Source organism: Siphateles boraxobius, unplaced genomic scaffold (assembly GCF_051911475.1).
Source record: "Siphateles boraxobius isolate OS27281-9 unplaced genomic scaffold, OSU_SipBor_1 61, whole genome shotgun sequence".
NCBI classification, from domain to species: Eukaryota; Metazoa; Chordata; class Actinopteri; order Cypriniformes; family Leuciscidae; genus Siphateles; species Siphateles boraxobius.
This window is the reverse complement of record NW_027509188.1, coordinates 13,335,323-13,356,627: the sequence shown is the minus strand read 5'-3', so window position 1 is coordinate 13,356,627 and position 21,305 is coordinate 13,335,323. Positions and strand designations below refer to the sequence as shown.

The following is a 21,305-nucleotide window of genomic DNA, read 5'->3' as shown; positions in this document are numbered from 1 at the left end:
TAACACAGACACAGGCACAGACGAACAGGCAGACACGAGACAAGACTTATGACACTCCTTGCTCCACTCCAGCACAGATCTGTGATGCCAGTCCACTCGGGTGTTGTGTTGAATAAGCCATGGGTGTCCAAGAACGACGGGTGCCAGCGGTGAATCCAGAATATAAAATGAAATCGACTCGGAATGGTTGTCAGAATTGATGAGGGTGATGTCTTCAGTGGAAAGGGAAATAGTAGGTAGCTCTTGTCCATTTAGTGCATGAACAGCGATCATGTGAGTGAGCGGTTTGCAGGGAATCTGAAATCTTTGAGCAAAACTGTAGTCCATAAAATTACCTTCAGCCCCAGAATCCAATAGTGCTTGACACTCGTGCTGGTGGACTGACCATCTTAGTCTTACCGGGAGGAGCGTGGAGGTAGATGTAACAGCTGATGAGGTCTTCCTGGCGGAGATCCCACCCAATAGTAGCCTCAAGTTTACTAGCGGGCTGGGCCTTTTACTGGACAGTTGTAAGCGAAATGTCCCGATCCTCCACAATAAAGACAAAGGCCCTGGGACCTCCGCCTCTCCCTCTCCTCCCGGGAAAGCCGAGCTCGACCCACCTGCATGGGTTCAGGATCGAAGCTGGGGCTGACCACGTCCCTGCCACTGGACCGAGGGCCGTCGATTTCTCCGAAGGTACGGGTGGCCTGAGCTCGACGTTCGACTCGAGATAAACGAGCGTCCACCCGCAGAGCCAGGTCAATCAGTCCATTCAAGGTGGTGGGTAGGTCCAGGGCGTAGATCTCCTTTTGGACATGGTCAGCCAACCCATGCAGGAACATGTCCCACTGTGCCTCCTCGTTCCATCCGCACTCAGCCGCCAAGGTCCGGAACTCAATAGAAAAATCCGATACTGATCTTCCTTCTTGACGCAGCTCTGCCAGCGTTCTGGCGGCTTCTCGTCCCGAAACAGCCCGGTCAAATACTTTTCTCATCTCGGCGGCGAGGGTCTGGAACGAGGCACAGCATGGGTTTTGGTTCTCCCACACCGCCGTTCCCCATAGCGCCGCTCTCCCAGTCAGCAATGTAAGTGTAAAGGCTACCTTAGCTTGTTCACTGTTGAAAGTGCGAGGTTGCAATGCAAAATGCATGGAACAGCGGGTGATGAATGCTCTGCAGTGGGAGGGTTCTCCACCATATGCCTCAGGTACTGGTAGGCGTGGTTCTGGCTGGGAAGGGTTCTCCAGTGGTGGTGGGGGAACGGCCGGTGTGGGCGGCGCAGCGGGAGCACGCAAGCGTTGGATCTGCTGGGTGAGCTCGGACACCTGCGTCACTAAGGCTTGTACTGCGCGACCCGTGTCGCCGATCTCTCTCTCCTGAGCGTCCATTCGTCGAATACTATGATGAATGAAATCTTCCAGGGATGACTGGGGCACACTCGCTGCTTCCATTTCCGGGTCAGATCGTTCTGTCATGTCTGCTGAACACAGGAAGCAAAAGCGAGTTACTCTTTTAATGAAAGTATAGTGAACACAGTACAGCCGATGGTGAGAGTGACGCAGGGACTTCGATGGTCAGGAATCCGTGATGAAGTGTGGTGAAGGGGTGACGGTGAAACGGAGACCCAAACCCACACGACAACGATGATGAAGACGACGACGACTAAGAACGGGAACACCAGGCAGAACAGGAACACAGGAACACCAACACCGAGGACATCAATACAACGATCTGACAAGGATGAGGAAACAGCGGTAAGTATATATGGAGTAGTGAGATTGATTGCAGCTGGTGATGTGATGACGATCAGCTGGAGCGGATCAGGAATGCCAATCATTCACGCCCACACGCACGTGCACTCATACAACAACATAAACACGAGACTAGAAGAGACTAGAGAATACATCTATCGTGACAGTAAGTCATTCGGCCTTAAGTTATAATCGGGACATAGCCTACCTTTATCTGCAGGAGTGATGGTGTCCTATGTATCCTCCTTTTGCAGCCACTTTGCGTCCAAATTTTTTGCAAATTGGATATCTATCCTCGAGGACAACCACGCTTTTTTCCTACAAAGTATTTTCATACTGCCCATAATTCGCTTCATAAGAATTCGAGGGCGCTTTCAGCTTCAGCTGGGTCTGCGTCACCTTTCTTGCGCGTTTAAAAACTACTTAATTACGTAACGCGAGTAAATGTAATTCGTTACTTTCCACCTCTGTATCCCAGGATTTATCTCTATCTCCCTATCTATATCCCCTCTCTCTCTTTATCTATCTCTTCCTGTCTGTCCATCTCTCATACTATCTATATATCTATCTATCTCAGTCAGTGGTAATCTTGTGTCATTAATATTGTGTTTAATTTGTTCTATGTCCTAGGGATATGCCACTGCAGCTGACCTTGAGAGTTCACTCTCTATACCTGCAACTCCTCGTATGATACTTCTTGGTAAGTTGGTTTTAGATAATACAGTTGGCTTTAGTGTTGTTTGTAGTGAATTCAATGGTATCAAACTAAGCTTTATTCAAAATGAAAACTAAAACAGAAATTTGACAGTTAAAACATTTCTGTTTCAGGAGAAACGTGAAGCAGCTTCCAGCGCTGGATGCTCAGCCTTTAGGGCCAAATCATTTGCAAAGGGATCCAGTCCACCTTTGTGATAGGGCTGGCGTCTTCCCCCCCCCCCCCCCCGTTTTTACATCTTTAACCTACAGTACCAAGAGGAGGCAGCCTGCACGATTGAATTCATACAGAGGTAAGATATTGTCTGTTAACCTGCATTTTTTTATGGCCAAGCTGTGGCTCAAGCATGGTTTCAACAGGTCTGGTGATGGGATTTAGCAATTAACTTTGATTTAGAACGTTTTAGTGCAACTTACAATATTCACAGAGGCAAGAAGATAGTGCATGTTGAGGATAGTTCATGTACATTTGTGGTCTTTGTTGTGCTGTAAGTCTGTGTGAATTACTAGATTTTTAACCAGTTTATAATTTTCAGACGCTTTGTGGATATAAACCCAGAAAAAGGGACAAAGGCTGCAAAGGGGAAAAAAGAAGAACTGTCAGTTCACACGTCGCCAGCCTCTTGCGCAAGCTCATGGACTTTCAGTGGGATTTCATTTGGAAATGGTGAGTAAGATGTATACATTACACATATGTTCAAACAGCAACGACTCAGGAGCTGGGGAAGTTCTTTTGCCATTCTTTTTTTGTTCTTTTAATAAATTGTACTCATCACCCTTTCTATTATTTTATGTTATTCTGTCTGTTTTGTGCTCCGTTTCTAAAATTAGCTTTTGTTAGGTCAAGCCATGTAATATAATTTTGGATTAAAAATGTGAAGTTATGGAACTAATCTCTCTCTCTCTCTCTCTCTCTCTCTCTCTCTCTCTCTCTCTCTCTCTCTCTCTCTCTCTCATATACAGACCCAAGACTTTGCAAAGGATCCTCATTGTGTGCTTTGAGAAAATGGTTAGTGGTCTAAGCAGTGACAGAGTTTTTATTGTTTATTGCTCTGTGTTGATGAAGAGGTCCATTAAGTGTTAAGTATAGGTTTGAATGTATTCATACATGTTGAATTTTAGTGGTTTATGTAACACTAAGTGTTGAGGTTCAGTATTGTGTTATAATGAACAATGTATTTGAGTTTAAAAATGTATTTGCTACTTTTTAAGCCATGAGAAAATGAGATTTGTTTGTGAATTTTTATGTGACCAGGAGTCACAGTGTATATCCTTGGTTTGAGTTTTTTAGCTGAATTTTAGCAGTTCAAAGGAACCGCTGTGTGTGTGTGTGTGTGTGTGTGTGTGTGTGTGTGTGTGTGTGTGTGTGTGTGTGTGTGTGTGTGTGTGTGTGTGTGTGTGTGTGTGTGTGTGTGTTCAGTATGAGCTCAGTTTCATGAGGAGGTCTCTGCCTTGCACAAAAATCTAACGAGGGCTGCATCACATCATTGTCACTCCTGTTTTGCTAAGAGAACATAAAGTCTAAACATGTTTCTACTAGGGGTGTAACGATACACGTATTCGTATTGAACCGTTCGGTACGAGGCATTCGGTTCGGTTTTCGGTACGCATTTTTAAACCGAACTGTTGGACCATTTTTCCTTCCGACCAAAATTTCGTCATTTCAAAATAGGCGCGTCGCGCGTGGCAAGCGCGCTAATAATGTAAGAGACGCTGGCGTGACCACAACATTCCCCAACATCAAATGGCAAATGCAGCGCGAGCCAATCTTAATCAAGCAGCACAGTTAGCTACTACACAGCGAAATCCAGTAAAGAAAAAAATTTAATTCGCCACTGAAGTAATAACATCGCTGCGAGATCTAGTGAGAAACATTAACATTTCTCCGTTATTAACGGATCAAACAGCGCTGACGTGGAAACCAGGAAGAAACATTGTGCCATGAATTAACTATCCAGTGTCCACAGATCAGCAACATTCACCATGGGTTTACTGTACCCACTAAACATCAGACGTCTATTGGACAGGCAGATCATGTCCATATTGCGTCAGTCGGTCCAAGACCAATTTTTGACCTTAATGCAACGTGCAATCTAGGTTCGCTATTTGGACATCTAACTATGACCCCAACTATGCATTTTTTATTATAAATATTAACATTGTTTTTCAACGTGATTCATTAGTAGCCTAGGTCTGAAACAGAAGTAGTTTGCACGTTGTGATGACGTCCGGAATTGGTCCGCATATATATAGATGAAACAGGAAGTCCCGCCTGCAGTATGGTAGTTCCACGGGAAACACCACAGGAAAAGTGAACGGCAGGCACATAAATCTAAAAAATCCTAGTTTTCAAGGTAAGTTCGGTCAACTTAGTGAAGTTTATGTTAAATTAAGCATTACTAATTTTAGCTGTTTTAGCGTTATTGTCTTAAACTAGCCTGTTGTGGGGGAGGGAGTGCCTCTCCACCAGCTAGCGTTAGCTAAACATTGGCCATAGTTAGCCTACTTTAGCCTAAGATTAAAACAACTTTCGCACGGCACCGAAAGATTAACAAGTAGCAGATAACATCATTCCGCTACACGTTTGTACATTTGCTGGGGTTTTATTTTGGCCGCCGTTGGTTGCCCAATGATCTGGTCGTGATTGGCCTTTAAAAGTCCCACATTCCGAGGCCACTATGGCTTGGTTCTCTGTATGGCAATACTTTAAACTGACTAATGCCGCGATTTTTGTGGTCTGCCACTGCCTTTGTCATAAAGAAAACAAACAAATATGATAACATAACAATAACATAACAGAATGTTTGCAAATCCAAAGCATTTCGCAGTGCAGAATCCTATGTAAACGCTCACTTTTGATTTAACGTTAGTGCAAAGTGAAGGTAATGCGTCAAAAGACCATGAATAATATTTCATGTGATTCATGAAAAATAAGATGAGGTGCGCAATTATCAGTGAGTAGAATTGGGAAATCAGCCGATAACTGTGGTAGGCTACAATGCCACTTATTTGTTCCCTAATTTAACTTAGATGGATAGCATTGTACACGATATGTGTTAGGTATATGTTTTGATAGCGCATACCGTTGACTATCCAAGAGAATGATCCGATGCATAATACAGATATAGCACATTAGCTCTAAATTGAATCTTTCCATCCCCACCCTACATGACAACAAGACGTGCAAGGTAGAGTTCTCAACGGGCCTGAAAAATCTCTCTCCCTCCCGCATATTAATCAAAATCAATTGACACAATAGTAAAAGTTCGGAAGACCGCAGTTTCACGTGAAGCATTTGGAGACTTTTTTTTTCTCCTGAATTACCGCGGTGTGTGAATTGTGCTTAAAAAAAATAAAAAACCCACGTTGCCTTATCTTCTCTAAAAAGCGTTCCGCCCATTCAGCTGACATAAACCACATTTCAATAAACGAAAAAACCTATCCAGTGACTAAATGTTTTCTGTATTGACACAAATCTTGTGCGATGTCCTAAACTGCCGAGATAATCACACAAGCGTGCCATGGCTAGACGTCCAATACGCAAACGAATGACTCATTTTAATCATTCACTTTAATGAATGGTTAAAACAACTGACCTGTCCAACACTGAACTCACGAGACCTCTGAATCGGTGTATAAAAAAATCAGTAACACTTAATTCGATCAGTTAACATTTACTATTAATAAACTGCACTTCTACAGCAGTTCATTTCAATATTTAGTCTGTATAGGCCCACTATATGTGTTGTAACCATTAAAAAGCGCATTTAGTTTCATTTTTAAAATATTATAATTTGTATATATATATATATATATATATATATATATGCTGTTCAATTTTCATAATCAGAATGAGTAAGATGCGCAATATATCGGAAGATATGATGGGTCAGACATGATTTTGACCACTAAATTAAGTTTTGTTTTGTAAAAAGCCTTTCCTTAAAGTGAATTTCGTTTTGTATAAATTTTTGTATTTGTAAGATTTGTATAAATCTTAATTTTAATAAATTTTTCGTCAATTTCCAGGATATAATAAATAAGAAGCAAATTAGGCAGACATTATGATCATGATGTAGGCGCGGGCGCGAATTAAGAATTTATACAAAATGAAAATCTTTTAAAAAGAGTTTTCTACAAAACTAAATTTAATGAAGTGGTCAAAAGTTTTACCAAAAACAGCGCTGTTGAGGGCGCTAGCGCCTCTGCCTCTCAGTGCCCCTGCCTCGCGAGTAGATGATATCCCTGAAGACGCCTACCCAGGGCCCGAGGCGGGGGGGGGGGGGGGCCCTTAGAAGTCAGTTTTCTATACATGCATATAAATGCACTAACATTTGTATAGCATTATTGTACAAATAAAAAAGTTCCTGTGGAAAACTAAACTTGAAGTCAGGCACTGGTGTGGTACAAAAAAGTCTTTTTCATGCTGTGCAGGGCCCCACCACCCCTCTCGAATCAATGTAAATGGTACGACCCGCAGGTCAGGTGCTTCTGCTGCGGACCCGCGGTGAATCAGTTGATGAGACAGGAGCTGGAGTGAGCCGTGTTAGGAACTACAGGGGATGTCTTTCCTTAAGAAAGGAAAATCAGGGGCTCAAAAACGAAAAGAAAATAAGATTAAAGAGAGAAAGGCAAATGAGGGCAAGCAGTTGCTCTCTCAGTTTTTTGAAAAGAAAGGTGAGCTCCAAATGCATCATCGAGCATTGACATTGTTGTTTTAACATAAATATCTACTCCAGGTAGAATAGCATACATTTATGTTCGTACTCTATTTGAATAATATACCAATACTTTATAGTATCACACCCCTACATAGCGAGCAAACAATGTTTCTGGGTAAATAACAGGGAGTGAGAAGCAGACGGAGGCGGAGCTGGGAGCTCAACACACTGCCACTCCAGGCAGCGGCGCAGCTTGTCTCCTCTTCTGCTGCAGTTGTCCCAGTTGCATATTTCCCTCCGTTGTCAAAATCTAACACCCGCGAAAACACAGATCGTTAGCGCCTATTTTACCGCATTGTTATGCAAATTAGCTCGCCCACGCTCTTACATTAAAGTACAGGATTGTTCTCAGTTTAATGCACATCTTAATGATTGAAAATGACTTATTTGAAAAACGTAACTGACTGAATGTCTAGTTTGGCGGTTAGTGTACCCTGTGATTCTATAGTCTGCATTTATTTTAAACAGACAAATAATCATCAATTAACTTGTACTTAGCCTACACTTTAAAAAAAGGTATTGTTTGAATACCTTGTTGAATCCATATATTTCAGTTGCAGACCCTGCTGCAGCAGCAGGCCCCTCATCATGGCCAGGTGAAAGCAGTGACAGTGAGGTGAATGTGACAGTGAGACAAGGTGAGCTTTTAGCGGAATTGCCTGTTTTAACACTTAGTAATTATTAATTAAGTGTTATAAGAGGAAATAAGCAAAATGGGTACATTGTTATTGTACACATTGAAACTTTAAACTGTAATTATTTCCTCTTGTAGCAGAGGCAGAAATAGAAGATGAGGTTGATATTCATATAAGTGATGAGAGGGAAAGTGAAGAATGTGATGAAGGTAGTCAGGAGCAGGAGGACAGAGCTGAAGAGGAAAGAGAAGAGAATGAGAGACTTAGGGATACTGGTGAGGGATTGTCAGAGGACCCAGGATTATGGCCAACAACTCTTACTGATAAGCACAGGAAAACTATTGTTCAAATGCTAGCCAGTGAAGGTGGAGCAAAACCTGGTATTGGAAATATCACACCTAAAGATATGGAGGGCAAACCATTCCCAACTTACCTTCAGTATGCAAAGTCCGTTAATGGCCGTGAGAAAATCAGAAGAGATTGGCTTATATATAGTGAAAGTGCAAAAGCTCTATACTGCATCCCATGGCTGCTCTTCTCTCATGAGCAGAAAGCACCATCAAAAAGTGCACTAAATAGCAAAGATGGGCTTAAAACAGCAAACAACAGATGGAAAAAAATGTATGAAAAGTTTCCAAAACATGAGACACATGCCCCCCATAATAGCATAATAGCAGTGCTATTTGAAATGGAAAAGTTTTTCTCATTTGGTATGGTCATTGTTCAGAACTGCTTTACAGTATATTTGATTTAGTCCAGGTTTGGACCTGCTAGACCTTTTGTCATCTCAGTAAGTAGTACTTTTGACAATAAAACAAAAAAATATTAATCAGAGTGTGGCTTATTTTGTTTACATTTTAAGTGTTTTTATGAAAAAAATGCAATACCCCAACCCACTGGTATCACTATGATATTTGGTATGGGGGCCCAGCAAGATGGTTTGTACCCAGGGCCCAAAATTTGGTGCTACAGCCCTGCGCCTAGCAATGATATAGCTTTAGTGGTAGTATACCCTTAGTTAAGTTATACCTTAAGAGTATTCGTTGCGCGTTAAGAGACAACGTTATCGGAAAATGCAGCCCAGGTATGATGCGTAATGGAGATTCCAAAGCCCCCCCCCCTCTGTTCCTTATTTCCATTTCAGAAAGTTGGCAACCTTATTTGCAGCGTCCTCTTTTGGAGTGAGGTGTCCTTTTTGGAGATAGACAGATTAAACACGGTAGGCCTATCTGTTGTGAACTCATCCTCCTTCTCTTTGCAAATGGCTCAGGTAAATACACATAAAACAAAACTAACTAACACTCTGTTTACAGATGACATTGAGAATGAGACAGTGGCGAAAACGGCAAATTGAACTGGAACAAATTCTTGCTGATTCTGACAGCGATAACTCGGACAGTTCTTTTAGTGGTCACAGTGACACCAGAGAGGGTAAAAGGATCTTTGGTGACGCTGTTTCTGGGACGTGTTGCGACGTTCATGTGACATCTGACTTTGATTTTAACACAGACACTGAAGGGGGTCGTTGGTCCACTGACTCTGAACATGATGAAGCTGATGTGACCAGTAGCTTAAAGCAGGGGTTCTTAACCTTTTTGATGTCGGGGCCCAAATTTTACAGTACAAAGTGGCCCAGGGCCCATTCAAATATTAGCACTGTATTGGTTTATTGATTTCACCCTTAGTTTGATTTGTATTCAATAATTAAATGAAATCCACTTGGAGTTTAACTGTTTTTTATTCGTGTGTATGTAAACCTGCACATACAACAAGATGCCAAAAACACAACAATTCATGGAACAAAAAAATCTCAAGTCAGGCATATTAACAGAAATTTTACTTACAAAAAATAGAAAATGTATATAAATAAAAAATAAATAACATAAAAACAATAAAATCTGTTGCTAAAATAAATAAATTCAAAATAATATTTTACAAATTAAATAAATAAGTTGTAATTTGTAAATGAAAATTGAAATAAAGTGCAAATGAAAAAATATAGCTTTATCATCTGCAAATTATAATTGATGATTAATAATCCGCAAATTAATTTGATAATTGTTTCAGCAACATTTTTGCATGGCAGAACCTGAAAAGTTTATATCTGTTATAAATGAACAATAACAGTCACAAGTAACAGTCCAATTTGAACGTTATTTCCTATTTATGTTTCCCTCTCTTATGAGACACTTGGGCCTGCTTCACAGACACTATCAGATCCAGCCTGGGTTTGAATGGGGGAAAGGCTCACTCTCAGAGTAGCCTGCAGTGTTGCTTTGAGTCTGTTTCGGCCCTTGGTCTTAGTTGTGGCCACAATGGAGAATCCTGATTCACACAGGTATGTAGTTGTGAATGCGAGGAGTAGTTTCACAGCCCTCAGTGCTAGTGTAACAGGTACAGAAAGTGTACTGTTGAAACTTATGTATTGTTTATTATAATTTACACAAAATGGTTTATTTTCATATCTGGTATACTTGCCTGAAGAAGTAGCGTTTTCCCCTTTAATTGCTGTGATGTCATCATGAGCTACACAATTTCCTGTTTTGTCTCCTCCTCTTCCTCTTGGCATTGTTAATGCACTGAAGAGGTGGGTTATTTTTGGCTCCTGTCAATCTTAATTAATCTTTATTTTAATTGTTGCTTTTGTGTCTAAATCTTCACTGCAATTTATGTCTATTATGTTATTTTACTTATCTGTGTGGTTATTTTTATCATTTTTCCCTATTTAAGTTATATTTTTGACTTTGGTCTATATATGTGGAGATGAAAGCACATGGTGATTTAAATGTACATCATATTTGTGTTACAGAGCAATTTGAGGGTGATTTATACAGATGCTTCTCTTGTTTATGTGTATATCAGACAGAGTAAATCCAGTGAAACCGCCACCTGTTGTCCCGTGTCTTTCTACACAACGCAGACAAGTGCTTTTATAACTGGTGTCGCGAGCCACCCGTTACACTAGACATGGGTACTTTTTTGAGACAGCAATCCAGAAGTAGCCCAGATCCAGTTTGCCCCACTGCAACTTTAAAGTACTGTCAGTGGCTACTTCCAGAAGCTGGGATTCAAGAGGAGAGGGCAAAGCAACATCATTTTTAGTGGGATCCACAGAAAATGGGTCCACACTCCACATGTGTCCCTCTCTGGGATCCTCAGGAAAGTAGTCATCGAATTTCACTGCCAGTTGTGAGAGTTGCTGTGAGACTAAGTCACTAATCTTCACCTGGGGGGAGTTTTCCAAAATGTCAGACAAAAGGGGAAACATGTCCATCCTTTTTTCCTGAGCCCTCTTAATCCACAAAGCAAGTTTCCTCTTAAAAGCTTGAACTTTATCTGCAACAAAAAATATGTTGCTATTTCTCCCTTGAAGTGATATATTCAGCTGGTTCAGAAGTGAAAAAATGTCACAGAGGTAGGCAAGTTTAGCTGTGAACTGTGCATTGGCATAATAATGTGCAAAAGGAGAATTTCTCTCTGTGAGAAAAGACAGGACCTCATTCCTCAGTTCAAACAAACGCTTGAGGACCAGTCCTCTTGAGAGCCATCTCACCTCGCTGTGAAACAGCAGTTGGACATGATCTGCTTCCAAGCCTTCACAATGTTTGGCAAAACATCTGGAGTTCACAGCATTATTTTTAATGAAGTTTATGGTTTTCACACTTACATCCATCACCTCATGTAACTCTGGTGACATTTTTTTTGCTGCAAGGCTTTCACGGTGAAGAAAACAGTGGGTCCATTTAGCTTCTGGGGCGCGATCAAGTATCTGCCTGACGACACCGTGATGCCTGCCTGTCATTGACGCAGCACTATCGCTGCACACCCCAAAACAGTTATGCCAGTCTAGGCCATTCTTTTTGAAGTAGTCATCCATGAAGCGGAAACATTCCTGAGCCGTAGTCCGTGTGGGTAGCTCTCCACAAAACAGTATGTCTTCGTGCAAACTACTGTCCCAGCGATAGCGAGCAAAAACCAGTAGCAGTGCAGCATTTGTGACATCAGTAGATTCGTCTAGTTGCAAAGAGAAAAATGGGCTGCTTTTTATTCTTTCTAGCAACTGATGCTGTATGTCTGTGGCCATGTCCGCGATACGGTGACTAACAGTGTCGTTTGAGAGTGGAATGGTTAGCAGCTTTTTTGCAGCAGCCTCTCCGATCATCTCACGGCACATATCCACAGCGGCAGTTAAAACCAACTCCTCCGCTATCGTGAATGCTTTCTTAGTCTGTGCCACTCGTCTGGCTACGAGGTAGCTGGCTTTCAAAGCGCATTTAGAATTTCCAGTCAGTGACACAACAGACCTTTTCTGCATCTGAAGCCCATTTTCTTTTCTCTTGAAAAATTCCACCGACTTTCCCACAAGCGATGGATGTTTTGTTTCTAGATGCCGCTTTAGTTTTGAAGGCTTCAGTGCTTCATTGGATAGCATTAGCCCACACTCCACACACTGGGCTCTCGGCTCTGCCTCGTCACCTCCATTCACAAATCCGTACTTAATGAAGTCAGGATTGTATTTGCGGCAAAATCTTGACTTTTGGGCCGGGTTGGAGCGACTTTGGCCTCCCATTTTCCGCTTTAAAAATTTCTCCATGGCTGCGTTCCAAACCGCATACTCAATGAGTAGGTACTTAATTTCAATGAGTACTTACTCAACGAGCGCTAAAAGAGTAGGTACTTCATAGCCAAATCTCGTTGAGTATGAATGCGATCCGGACATCATACGCCATGTTGACGTTATCATGTGACCTATGACGTTATCACAAGCGCAACAATTTAAAAGTTATGAGCAACAGGTGCACCGACATCTCACTGCATCAGTACAACCTAACTAGAACTGTTTTCATCAGCGTCTGAAATGGTTGGCATGTCTGCAATAGGTAGACGAATGTGTGGACAAAGGAGACGTCGGGCTGCTGCTCGGAGATCTCGCCTTTGGAGAAGACTGATGATTTTATACTCAAACAAAGCAAGTATTACTACTTAAAAAATTAAGATTACCCCAGAATGAATTGCATTACTAGCCCACCCCAACACTTATGCACAATAATGACAAATGCTGACCAACTTAATTATTTAACATTTTCTTAATTAAAATGATATATTTTGGTAAAACAAGCAAACTGTTATATTGTCATATGACATAGATGTATGAATACACACTAGACAAATGCAGCTGATGTGAATACATACAATTTCCTTCAAGCAATGATTAATGCAAGAATTAATGAAATGAATATTTTATTGAAACATGAATAAATATTTAATATGAAACATGAATAAAAATAAATGAATGAATAAAAGATATCATATCACTATAAAGAAATACATATACAAGTCAATACCATATGAAACATTGCTTAATTCAAGCTTTTTGTTCTAACAAACTATGATGTATTTACAGGCGGTGAACCCCACATCATACTGCCATCTCAATAGAGCGGTTCCCATTCTGCGGCTTTATCTTGATGAAGTAGCTGACCACCGTGCCCACCTTCGCCTGTCTCTGCCGTCCATCAGGTCCCTGATTGCTGCAGTCAGACTGGAATCGGACCATGGATGGGAACGGGAGATTGAGGTCCTTGTGTTCCTGCACTGGCTGGCCCATGCAGCATCCTACAGGGTGGTGTCGCAGGCCTTCGACATCCCAAAGACCTCTGTGTATAACATTGTGCACAGAGTGAGCAAGGCCATCATGGGAATTTTGAGGAGGGTGATCTGCTTTCCGACCGGAGATGACCTGGAGGCAGTGGGAGCAGGATTTGCACAGCTGTCGGTCTGGCTCACCAGCTTTCAGCAGAGCAGTTGGTGCAATAGACGGCTGTCATATCCGTATCAAACCTCCAGCAAATAACTCCCACTGCTACTTCAACAGAAAGCTGTTTCACTCCATCCAACTCCAGGCCATCACTGATCACCGGGGGAAATTCCTTGATGTGTTTGTGGGGTATCCTGGGTCTGTGCACGATGCCAGGGTGCTGAGGAACAGTCCAGTGTATGCTGGCGGCCTTTATCCACCTGCAGGAAAGTGCATCCTCGGGGATGGAGGCTATCCTTGCCTGAGTGCACCCATCTGCCTCATCACCCCGTACAGAGAGCCGGTGCAGAACCCTGTGCAGGCGCGTTTCAACAGCAAGCACTCCTGTGCCCGCAACATTGTGGAGAGAGCTTTTGGGATGCTGAAGACTCGCTGGCGCTGCATTTTCTTCAAGGCCTTGGAGGTGAGCCCTGCCTTCGTGCCTGAGGTTGTTGCGTGCTGCGCTGTGCTTCACAATCTCGCTCTAGCCAATGGGGACATCGTTGAGCCAGAGGATGAGGAAGACCATGATGACGGCCCCCCTGATCCCCACAACCTTGAAGCAAGAGTGGGAGAACAAGTGCGGGACAATCTGGCTGCTGCAGTGTCTGCTCCAAACATCCCTGTGCCGGCTCTCCATGAGCATGACTACCTTTAAAACATTAAGAAAGATAAAAAATGTTTTAAAATTCATGTTGTCAGCATTCAGTTTCTTGACAAATGTCATTTTATAGGTTTACAATTACATGCAAATATTTGTTAGAGCTTTAAAACCTTTTGTAGTGTAGAGGGATAAACCAATGAACTGGTTAGAAGAAGATTGCTGGTCAATCAGCAAGGCTCTTTACTCCAGGTTTGTCCAGGGTCACTGTCCCTGTAAATAAATGGAGTTGATCACTTTCGATAAAAAATATGTCAAATGCATAAATGTGATTGATATTTGTAAAGCATTTTTTGAACCAGTCATGGGCATAAACGGTCAAAGCTGCTTAGTTTGTCAAGGAATTACTATAATGCAAAATGCATACATAAATTTACTACAATTTATATTTGGTGGGTTAAAGGGTTAGTTCACCTCAACATATAAATACAGCAATTGTTTACGGTTTACTATTTACTTATTTAATGTTTTTTATTGTTTAAATACAAAAGGGAATTTTTGTCAAGTTTGTTCTGCTGGTTTCATACAATATCAGTCAATGGAGCCCAACTTTCAGAAGCTTCCTGGCATTATTTAATGACGCTTCTGAAAGTCCATTGACTGATATTGTATTAAAACCAAACAGTACAAACCTGACCAAAATCACCTTTTGTGTTCAGGAAAACAAAAAACAGAGGGATCAAACAACATCAAGGCGAGTAAATAATGACTATTGAATTATTACTATTATGATTTATTTGCTTGGGTTAAGTAACCCTTTAGTCACTATTTTACTGTGTGTAATTTGTGTAAACAGTCTCAAGTTCAGCTTTGGTCATGGAGGGCTATTATCCAGCAGAGTTTTTCCAACCCTAATTATACACCCCTGAATCAATTTAAACCAATTAATATCTGACTACTAGAAAAGTACAGACAGGTGTGTTGGAACTGAACCCTCCACGACCTGCCTTTAAGATCCTTGCATGAACTCTGTAAACCTTTAAAAGTCATATAATACACTCCAGTAAAACCAGTGTTTTAAAGTGTTTTTTCTTCTTACATTACACCATACATTCACTAATTATTAATCAACGTTTCATAAATATTTAATTTATGAATTTGATTACAATCTTAAAGTATCACTAAATTTCTAGAAGTCTATAATGTACTGTGAATGCCTAGAAATAGTTTGTTTTATATACATATTATTGTACAAAATTCTTAGGCCACCATTTGTAGTTGTTGCACAGTACTGTGTGTATATATATATCAGTACCGTATCTATATATAGATTCCCATTTTTATTCACAAATTTAATTCACATCAACCCAAATGTGCAAAAGATCAGAAGATGTTTTTGTCAAATAATTTATTTTTTGGCGAGCACCTGAAGAACAGAAAGGAACCTTTCATCCCTTTCGTTGGTTTCTCTTTCTCTCCTTTCCTCTCTCTCGACTGCCTCCCGGTGCCATCTCTCTTCTCTTTCTCTTTCTTGTCTTTCCTCTCTCTCTCGTCTCTCCCGTTCTCTTCTGTCCTCCTTCTCCTCCATTTCTCTCCACAGCCTCTCCTCCCTCTCAGCTGCCTTCCGCTCTCTCTCCTCTTCTCGCTCCTCCATGTCCCGGATCAGCTCCTCCACATCTATAGCCCTTTTCCTAGCTCTTGCTGGCTCTGGCCTCACTGAGGATGAAGAGACCACAGCAGCATCCGGCCCACATGAGGCAACGAGGGCAGGAGGAGAGATGGAGGGTCTGCCCCCAATTGCCTCATCCATGGCAGTGTACCACTTCAAGGGTGCTGCTGTGGGCTCTCCATCCTCAGTGCTCACCCCCGTCTGCGGACATTTCAGATCCTGCAAAAATGCACAAGCATGATACAAAAGCAGTCATTTTAACAGCACAATATTTAATCATTTCATTTATGTATTAGAAGTAACAAAACGATCTTACTTTGTATTTTTGTTTCAGGTTTTCCCTTTTTTTTTAACAAACGCCGCCGTCACCCTGCCTTGCAGGCTCTGCTCCTCCACAACAGATCTGCAGCAAGAGAGAAATCAAGAATGAAAAATTTATATCTCTGCTTGAAAATGCAATAATTGAAATGTACTGCAAATAAAGTATTCAATTGATTTTTAAACATTTCTGTATACTCACTCAAAGCCTTTGATGGCAGCATTCCGCTTTCCGGTGAAGAGCGCTTCATGAGCCACTCTCCACCGGATAAGCAGCCGCGTGTGCTCATCCGTCCCTGTAACATCCAGACAAGACTCACGTTACCTCTGTGATTTATGAGCTCAATACTACATTTACATGTTGAGGTGGTTGCTAATAAATAGCTTTTTATCCATCATAAATGTTCAACAATTTTTCAACAGTACTAATGGATAAATGAAATAGATTACTTATGTTTAGTTACTTTATGTAAAATGCATTAAACTAATAAAAACAGTGTCAACAACAGTGAATTCTCCTAAACAATAGTACACACACGTCACTCAGATGTCTATTTCATATCAGTTACACGTAGTAATCTTGCCAGATTTTGAATAAATATTTAGTAATGGTATTTCAGATGTATACGGTTTTAAATGTATGCAAATACAGTTTAAAGACGTATGTGTCCTTATGGAGCTCCTCTATCCAATAAAATGTGATTTACGGCAAAATCACAAATTTACCATATTATATAGCGTCTTTGCACCTTCAACAGTTCAACAATTTACTGTACAGAAAGTTAGTTCAACACATGCGATTTGGTTTGTATTTGTAATACTCACATTTGAAAACACTCTCGTCCACCCTTTCTGTCATGTTTGAGTATGAAATATCTACTTCTTCTTGTTCTTCTTTATATAGTATCCTCTCGCGTGGCCTCCTGGGATAGATGAGTACAAGCTGAAAAGCACTCAAATGTCTGGGCGAAAGCAGGAGATCATCCGGGAACTTCTCGCCTACTCTTTTAGGAATACTGATGTTTCGAACGTACTGCTTCTTTCACGTACTGTTTTCGCCTACTATATAGTAGGAAAGTAGGCATATTCTAACGCACTATCGTCCAAATCTCGCGATAATTAGTACGTCAACCAGGTAATTCTCACCTACTCATTTATGAATACTGAGGATTCGAACGTACTTTTTTGCTCGCCTACTCTTTTTCCCATACTATATAGTAGGGAAGTATGCGGTTTGGAACGCAGCCACAGTGTTTCTAATGCTAAAGGGTTTTTTCAGTTAAGTTTTTTTTTCTTTTTTATTAATCTTCTACGTCCATTCACCACATTTATTATGCAATAATAAATAAATAAATGAAGAAGTTATTTTTTTATGTCTTTATCTTAATACATGGTTTTATATAAAAAGGAGCTTTACACACTAATGATAATGACCTGTAGCCTATTGTTATACATTTATGTAGTCTTGATTTGGGTGTGTACAGTGGTTTTACATTTGAAAGTGTTGTACATCTAGTTCAAGTACATTTTTGCACTTCATAGTCAACGTTTAGGTAATTTCACAACAAAAATGTGGCTGGTAAAAATGTTGTGTGGCCAGGGCTTAATTTAATTCGGAACATCGTGTTGTTTGAAAACGTGAGAGTGCGCGCGCGCGGCCGGGGCGCTCTCTCTCTCTCTGCTCGCGTTTTGAGTCGCCGGTCCTGGATTTAATAAATAAAAAGTAAATAGCAGAGTCAGACAATAGATAATCACAACCCTGGCCACTAGCGAGACATGATTTCTGTATTCTGTTGTTGATCTTTTCTGCATGCTGCTGTTTGCACGTTAAAATAAAAGTTTTTTTTTTTTTACGGATCACAGATACTCGACAATTTTATTTTTATTTAATGTCAATTCAATATTTTAATCTTATCAGTTAACGATTAATAATCGGATAACGAGCGATGGTTGGCGATGTGATAACGAGCGATGCCACTATACAGGCACGTGGAACATGCATGTCACCCCAGCAACAAGCCATATAACAAACTCCTGCTTACTGTATGCTGGTGCACTATGGGTGCGTGCTACTACCCTTCACATCGCATGTTCCGGCGATGTGAGTCATGTGACTATCGCTCAAGCGCACATCGCGATGTGCGACATCATTGAGGATGCACCATAGGATTTACTTTCCTGTTAAAGATGAAAGAACGACGTTACAAGTAAGTAAAAGTTTAAAAAAATATGAAGCCTTATTTTCAGGAGTAAAAATGTTAAAATCTGCCATGTAGGCTATTTTAATTTTTGTTTGGGGTCGTTTCTATTTGGATATATGTTAAAATGGGTTGTTCAAATGTTAATATGGTAAAAATGTAATGTTTACACCTTTCATAAAGTTATATTTTGGTGCATACAACTGACCTTTGTCTTATGAGAAAATAAAACTAGCACACTTTGAAATAGTCAAATTTTCTTCAGGCAGTAATCTGAAAGATTAATCTTATAATATAAATGACTTGTTATTTTATTCGAGATGTGAAATAAAGTGAAATAGCCTACGCATTCATTAGTAGCCTATAGGCTAAATCATAGCCGATATACCGTGGGTGCTCCGCAGTGCGCGCTCCACACTCTTTGTTTCTTTTTTGCATAAAAGCGTCTAAATATAGCCTATTAAAGGTTATAATAAAAGAATATAAAATTATTATTATTTGCGTAGCTATACATGGACCTCGAACACACCGCGTCTTCTAAGTCAGGTGCTGTAAATGCGCAAAAACTGTTTCCATTGCAGTTTTGCGAAATATTCCTTTTTCGAATTGCCTTAAAAACTTTTCAGATATTCAGATATCACAAAGCTGATCTCGGTTACGTGTCATTTAAACGGGCGGCAGTGGCTCATTGGTTCATGTAGGTTGTCTACAAACCGAAAGGTTGGTGGTTCGATCCCCGGTTCCACCTGACCAAGTGTCGAGGTGTCCATGAGTAAGACACCTAACCCCAGCTGCTCCCGACGAGCTGGATGGCGCCTTGCATGGCTAACACTGCCGTCGGTGAGTGAATGAGTGCGTGAATGGGTGAATGTGAGGCAATATGTAAAGTGCTTTGGTGGCCATTGGGTCTGTTAAAGCGCTAGATAAATGCAGTCCATTTACCATTTAAACTTTCATCTCCAATCCTGTCTGTATTTGTGAGAAGTTGCGCTGTCTTGATTTGAAAGATACCCTACTTTACCACTATATTATCAAGTAAATAGGGGGAGAGCGGGGCACAACATAACGCTTTTTGACTTTCTCAGTTTTTGTAAATCTAAAGGGTTTAAAGTATTTATTTTTCCCCACATTAATTTCCCACATGTCTAGTGCAATTATATGGTTTTGTTTTATTAATACAGTGTATTTGTTTTATTAATACAGTGTACAGTGTTTTATTAATAGCCTACTACTTTTTTCTTGATTTACCCCGAAAGAATGAAAGTTAAATGTGACTACATGCCCCATAGGTGGGGTATATTGTAACATGTGAGGGGCACATTGTAACATCACCCTATGATAGCTTAAAATGCTATCTGATCTAATAAAAAAAAATATACAAGTCAAACCAAAATATTTTCTTAATAAAATACAATAATTAACTTTTTCATATAAAATAACGGCATTTTTTAATAATTAAAAATAAACGAATTTTTGAGTTTGACAACAAACACACCGGAAAACACAGCTATACAGCATAGTTCAAAACAAAATAATAATTAATAATTTCTGAACATTGACTCTCAGTTTTTATTTACATGTTTTTCATGTTTTCTCAATAGAATTCATAAAAGTATAGAATATAATAGCATAGGTATTTCTAATAGGGGCACATTGTAACGCAGTGTGACAACATGCCCCGCCTGCACAACTGGGATTTAAACCCTGCTAGTGTCTTCTGCTAGTTAGCGAAGCATTAAATAACTATATCAACTGTTAAACAACAGATTGGAGATTAAAATAATATTAGATTTGTCTCATTTTAAATAAACACAAAAAATAGAGATGAAAAATTAACTGACGTTACGTTGTGCCCCGCGCTCCCCTATGTGTGTTCGTGTCGGCCCGACTCGGCCGCTGTCCATTTCCTAAGGTTCTGAAATGTAAAACAATTTTTGACTAGCCTACTTTTTTTTTTTTTTTTTTTTTTTTTTGCGTACAGCACCCACGGGGGAAAAGATCGGCTCTTAAATGGGCTAAATAGCAGCATGAAATGATGTGGCAAAATGATTTAATGAAAATATTGTAGCCTATAGATAAGGTCAGGTTTGCCGAAGTGCGTCTAATTTATTTAGGCTATTATAAAATTTTGTCCCTGTACGCCGATCGGAGACGGAGTAGGCTACTGCTGATATTCTGAGGTATAAGAGCTGCGGAGGGCAGATAATTTTTTCCCACTTAATTACGTCGTATTAACGAGATCTTATGTCGTTAAAACGACATATTTTCTTGGCCATATAAGGACATGTGAAGTCATACAAAATATGCCTTTATCGACATAAAATTGATATAGCCTATCATGCCTTTATCAAACTCCTACGTTTAAAAAGCTGAAGCAAATAGTAGCCCCCAATCAGAGGCAAACCCCAGGCAAAAATAATCAGTGAGGCCCTTTTAAAAATATATTTTATATAGACATAAAAGTGTTTTATATAATATATTATTATAATATATATTTTTATTACATTTAAACAGAAGTTTAAATTTGTTTCATCATCAAAGTATATATATAAATAATCTAATATAGCTATTAATATCATTTCAGGTTCAAGATATTTGGAAATGTAAGTATAATGGGTGTGAAGCATATTTTAAATATAATAAGTGTGATCCATGATATTTTGTATTGTATTTTATTTATTTCCTTTTTTTTACAGGCAGTTCGAACTTTAAATTTAGACACAATAACTACTGAGGTTTTAAAATTACAGTCTGAGGGAAAACAAAAAAATGAGTCTTATTACAAACATTTCTCCTTCTGGGGACTGGTATGTGCATCATTATCTGTGCCGAACACAACTAACAACCGAAGAAAACTTCACCTGATATTTTCGAAAGGTTTTCAGGTAGGCTAAACACCATAACATTTAGTTGACACCA

At 40.2% G+C, this 21,305-nt stretch overlaps 2 protein-coding genes and 1 long non-coding RNA gene across 3 annotated transcripts in view; 1 reads left to right on the top strand and 2 right to left on the bottom strand.

The window, feature by feature from the left end:
* Positions 1-21,305, top strand: part of LOC143718338 (uncharacterized) — a 207,772-nt gene that overhangs the window by 132,834 nt on the left and 53,633 nt on the right. The gene's annotated exons all lie outside the window — the stretch shown is intronic.
* On the bottom strand, positions 10,760-12,373 carry LOC143718564 (SCAN domain-containing protein 3-like). The gene has a single exon (XM_077209582.1). The coding sequence runs from the start codon at positions 12,371-12,373 to the stop codon at positions 10,760-10,762; it is 1,614 nt and encodes a 537-aa protein (XP_077065697.1).
* On the bottom strand, positions 15,751-17,375 carry LOC143718373 (uncharacterized). Its single transcript, XR_013196329.1, has 4 exons — positions 17,014-17,375; positions 16,391-16,484; positions 16,187-16,273; positions 15,751-16,089 (listed from the first exon to the last, which is right to left on the bottom strand). It is a non-coding gene; the product is annotated as an uncharacterized LOC143718373 (long non-coding RNA).

Excerpts from the sequence above, each read along its gene's own strand:
- LOC143718564 (XM_077209582.1), bottom strand. The coding sequence starts at position 12,373 with ATGGGAGGCCAAAGTCGCTCCAACCCGGCCCAAAAGTCAAGATTTTGC.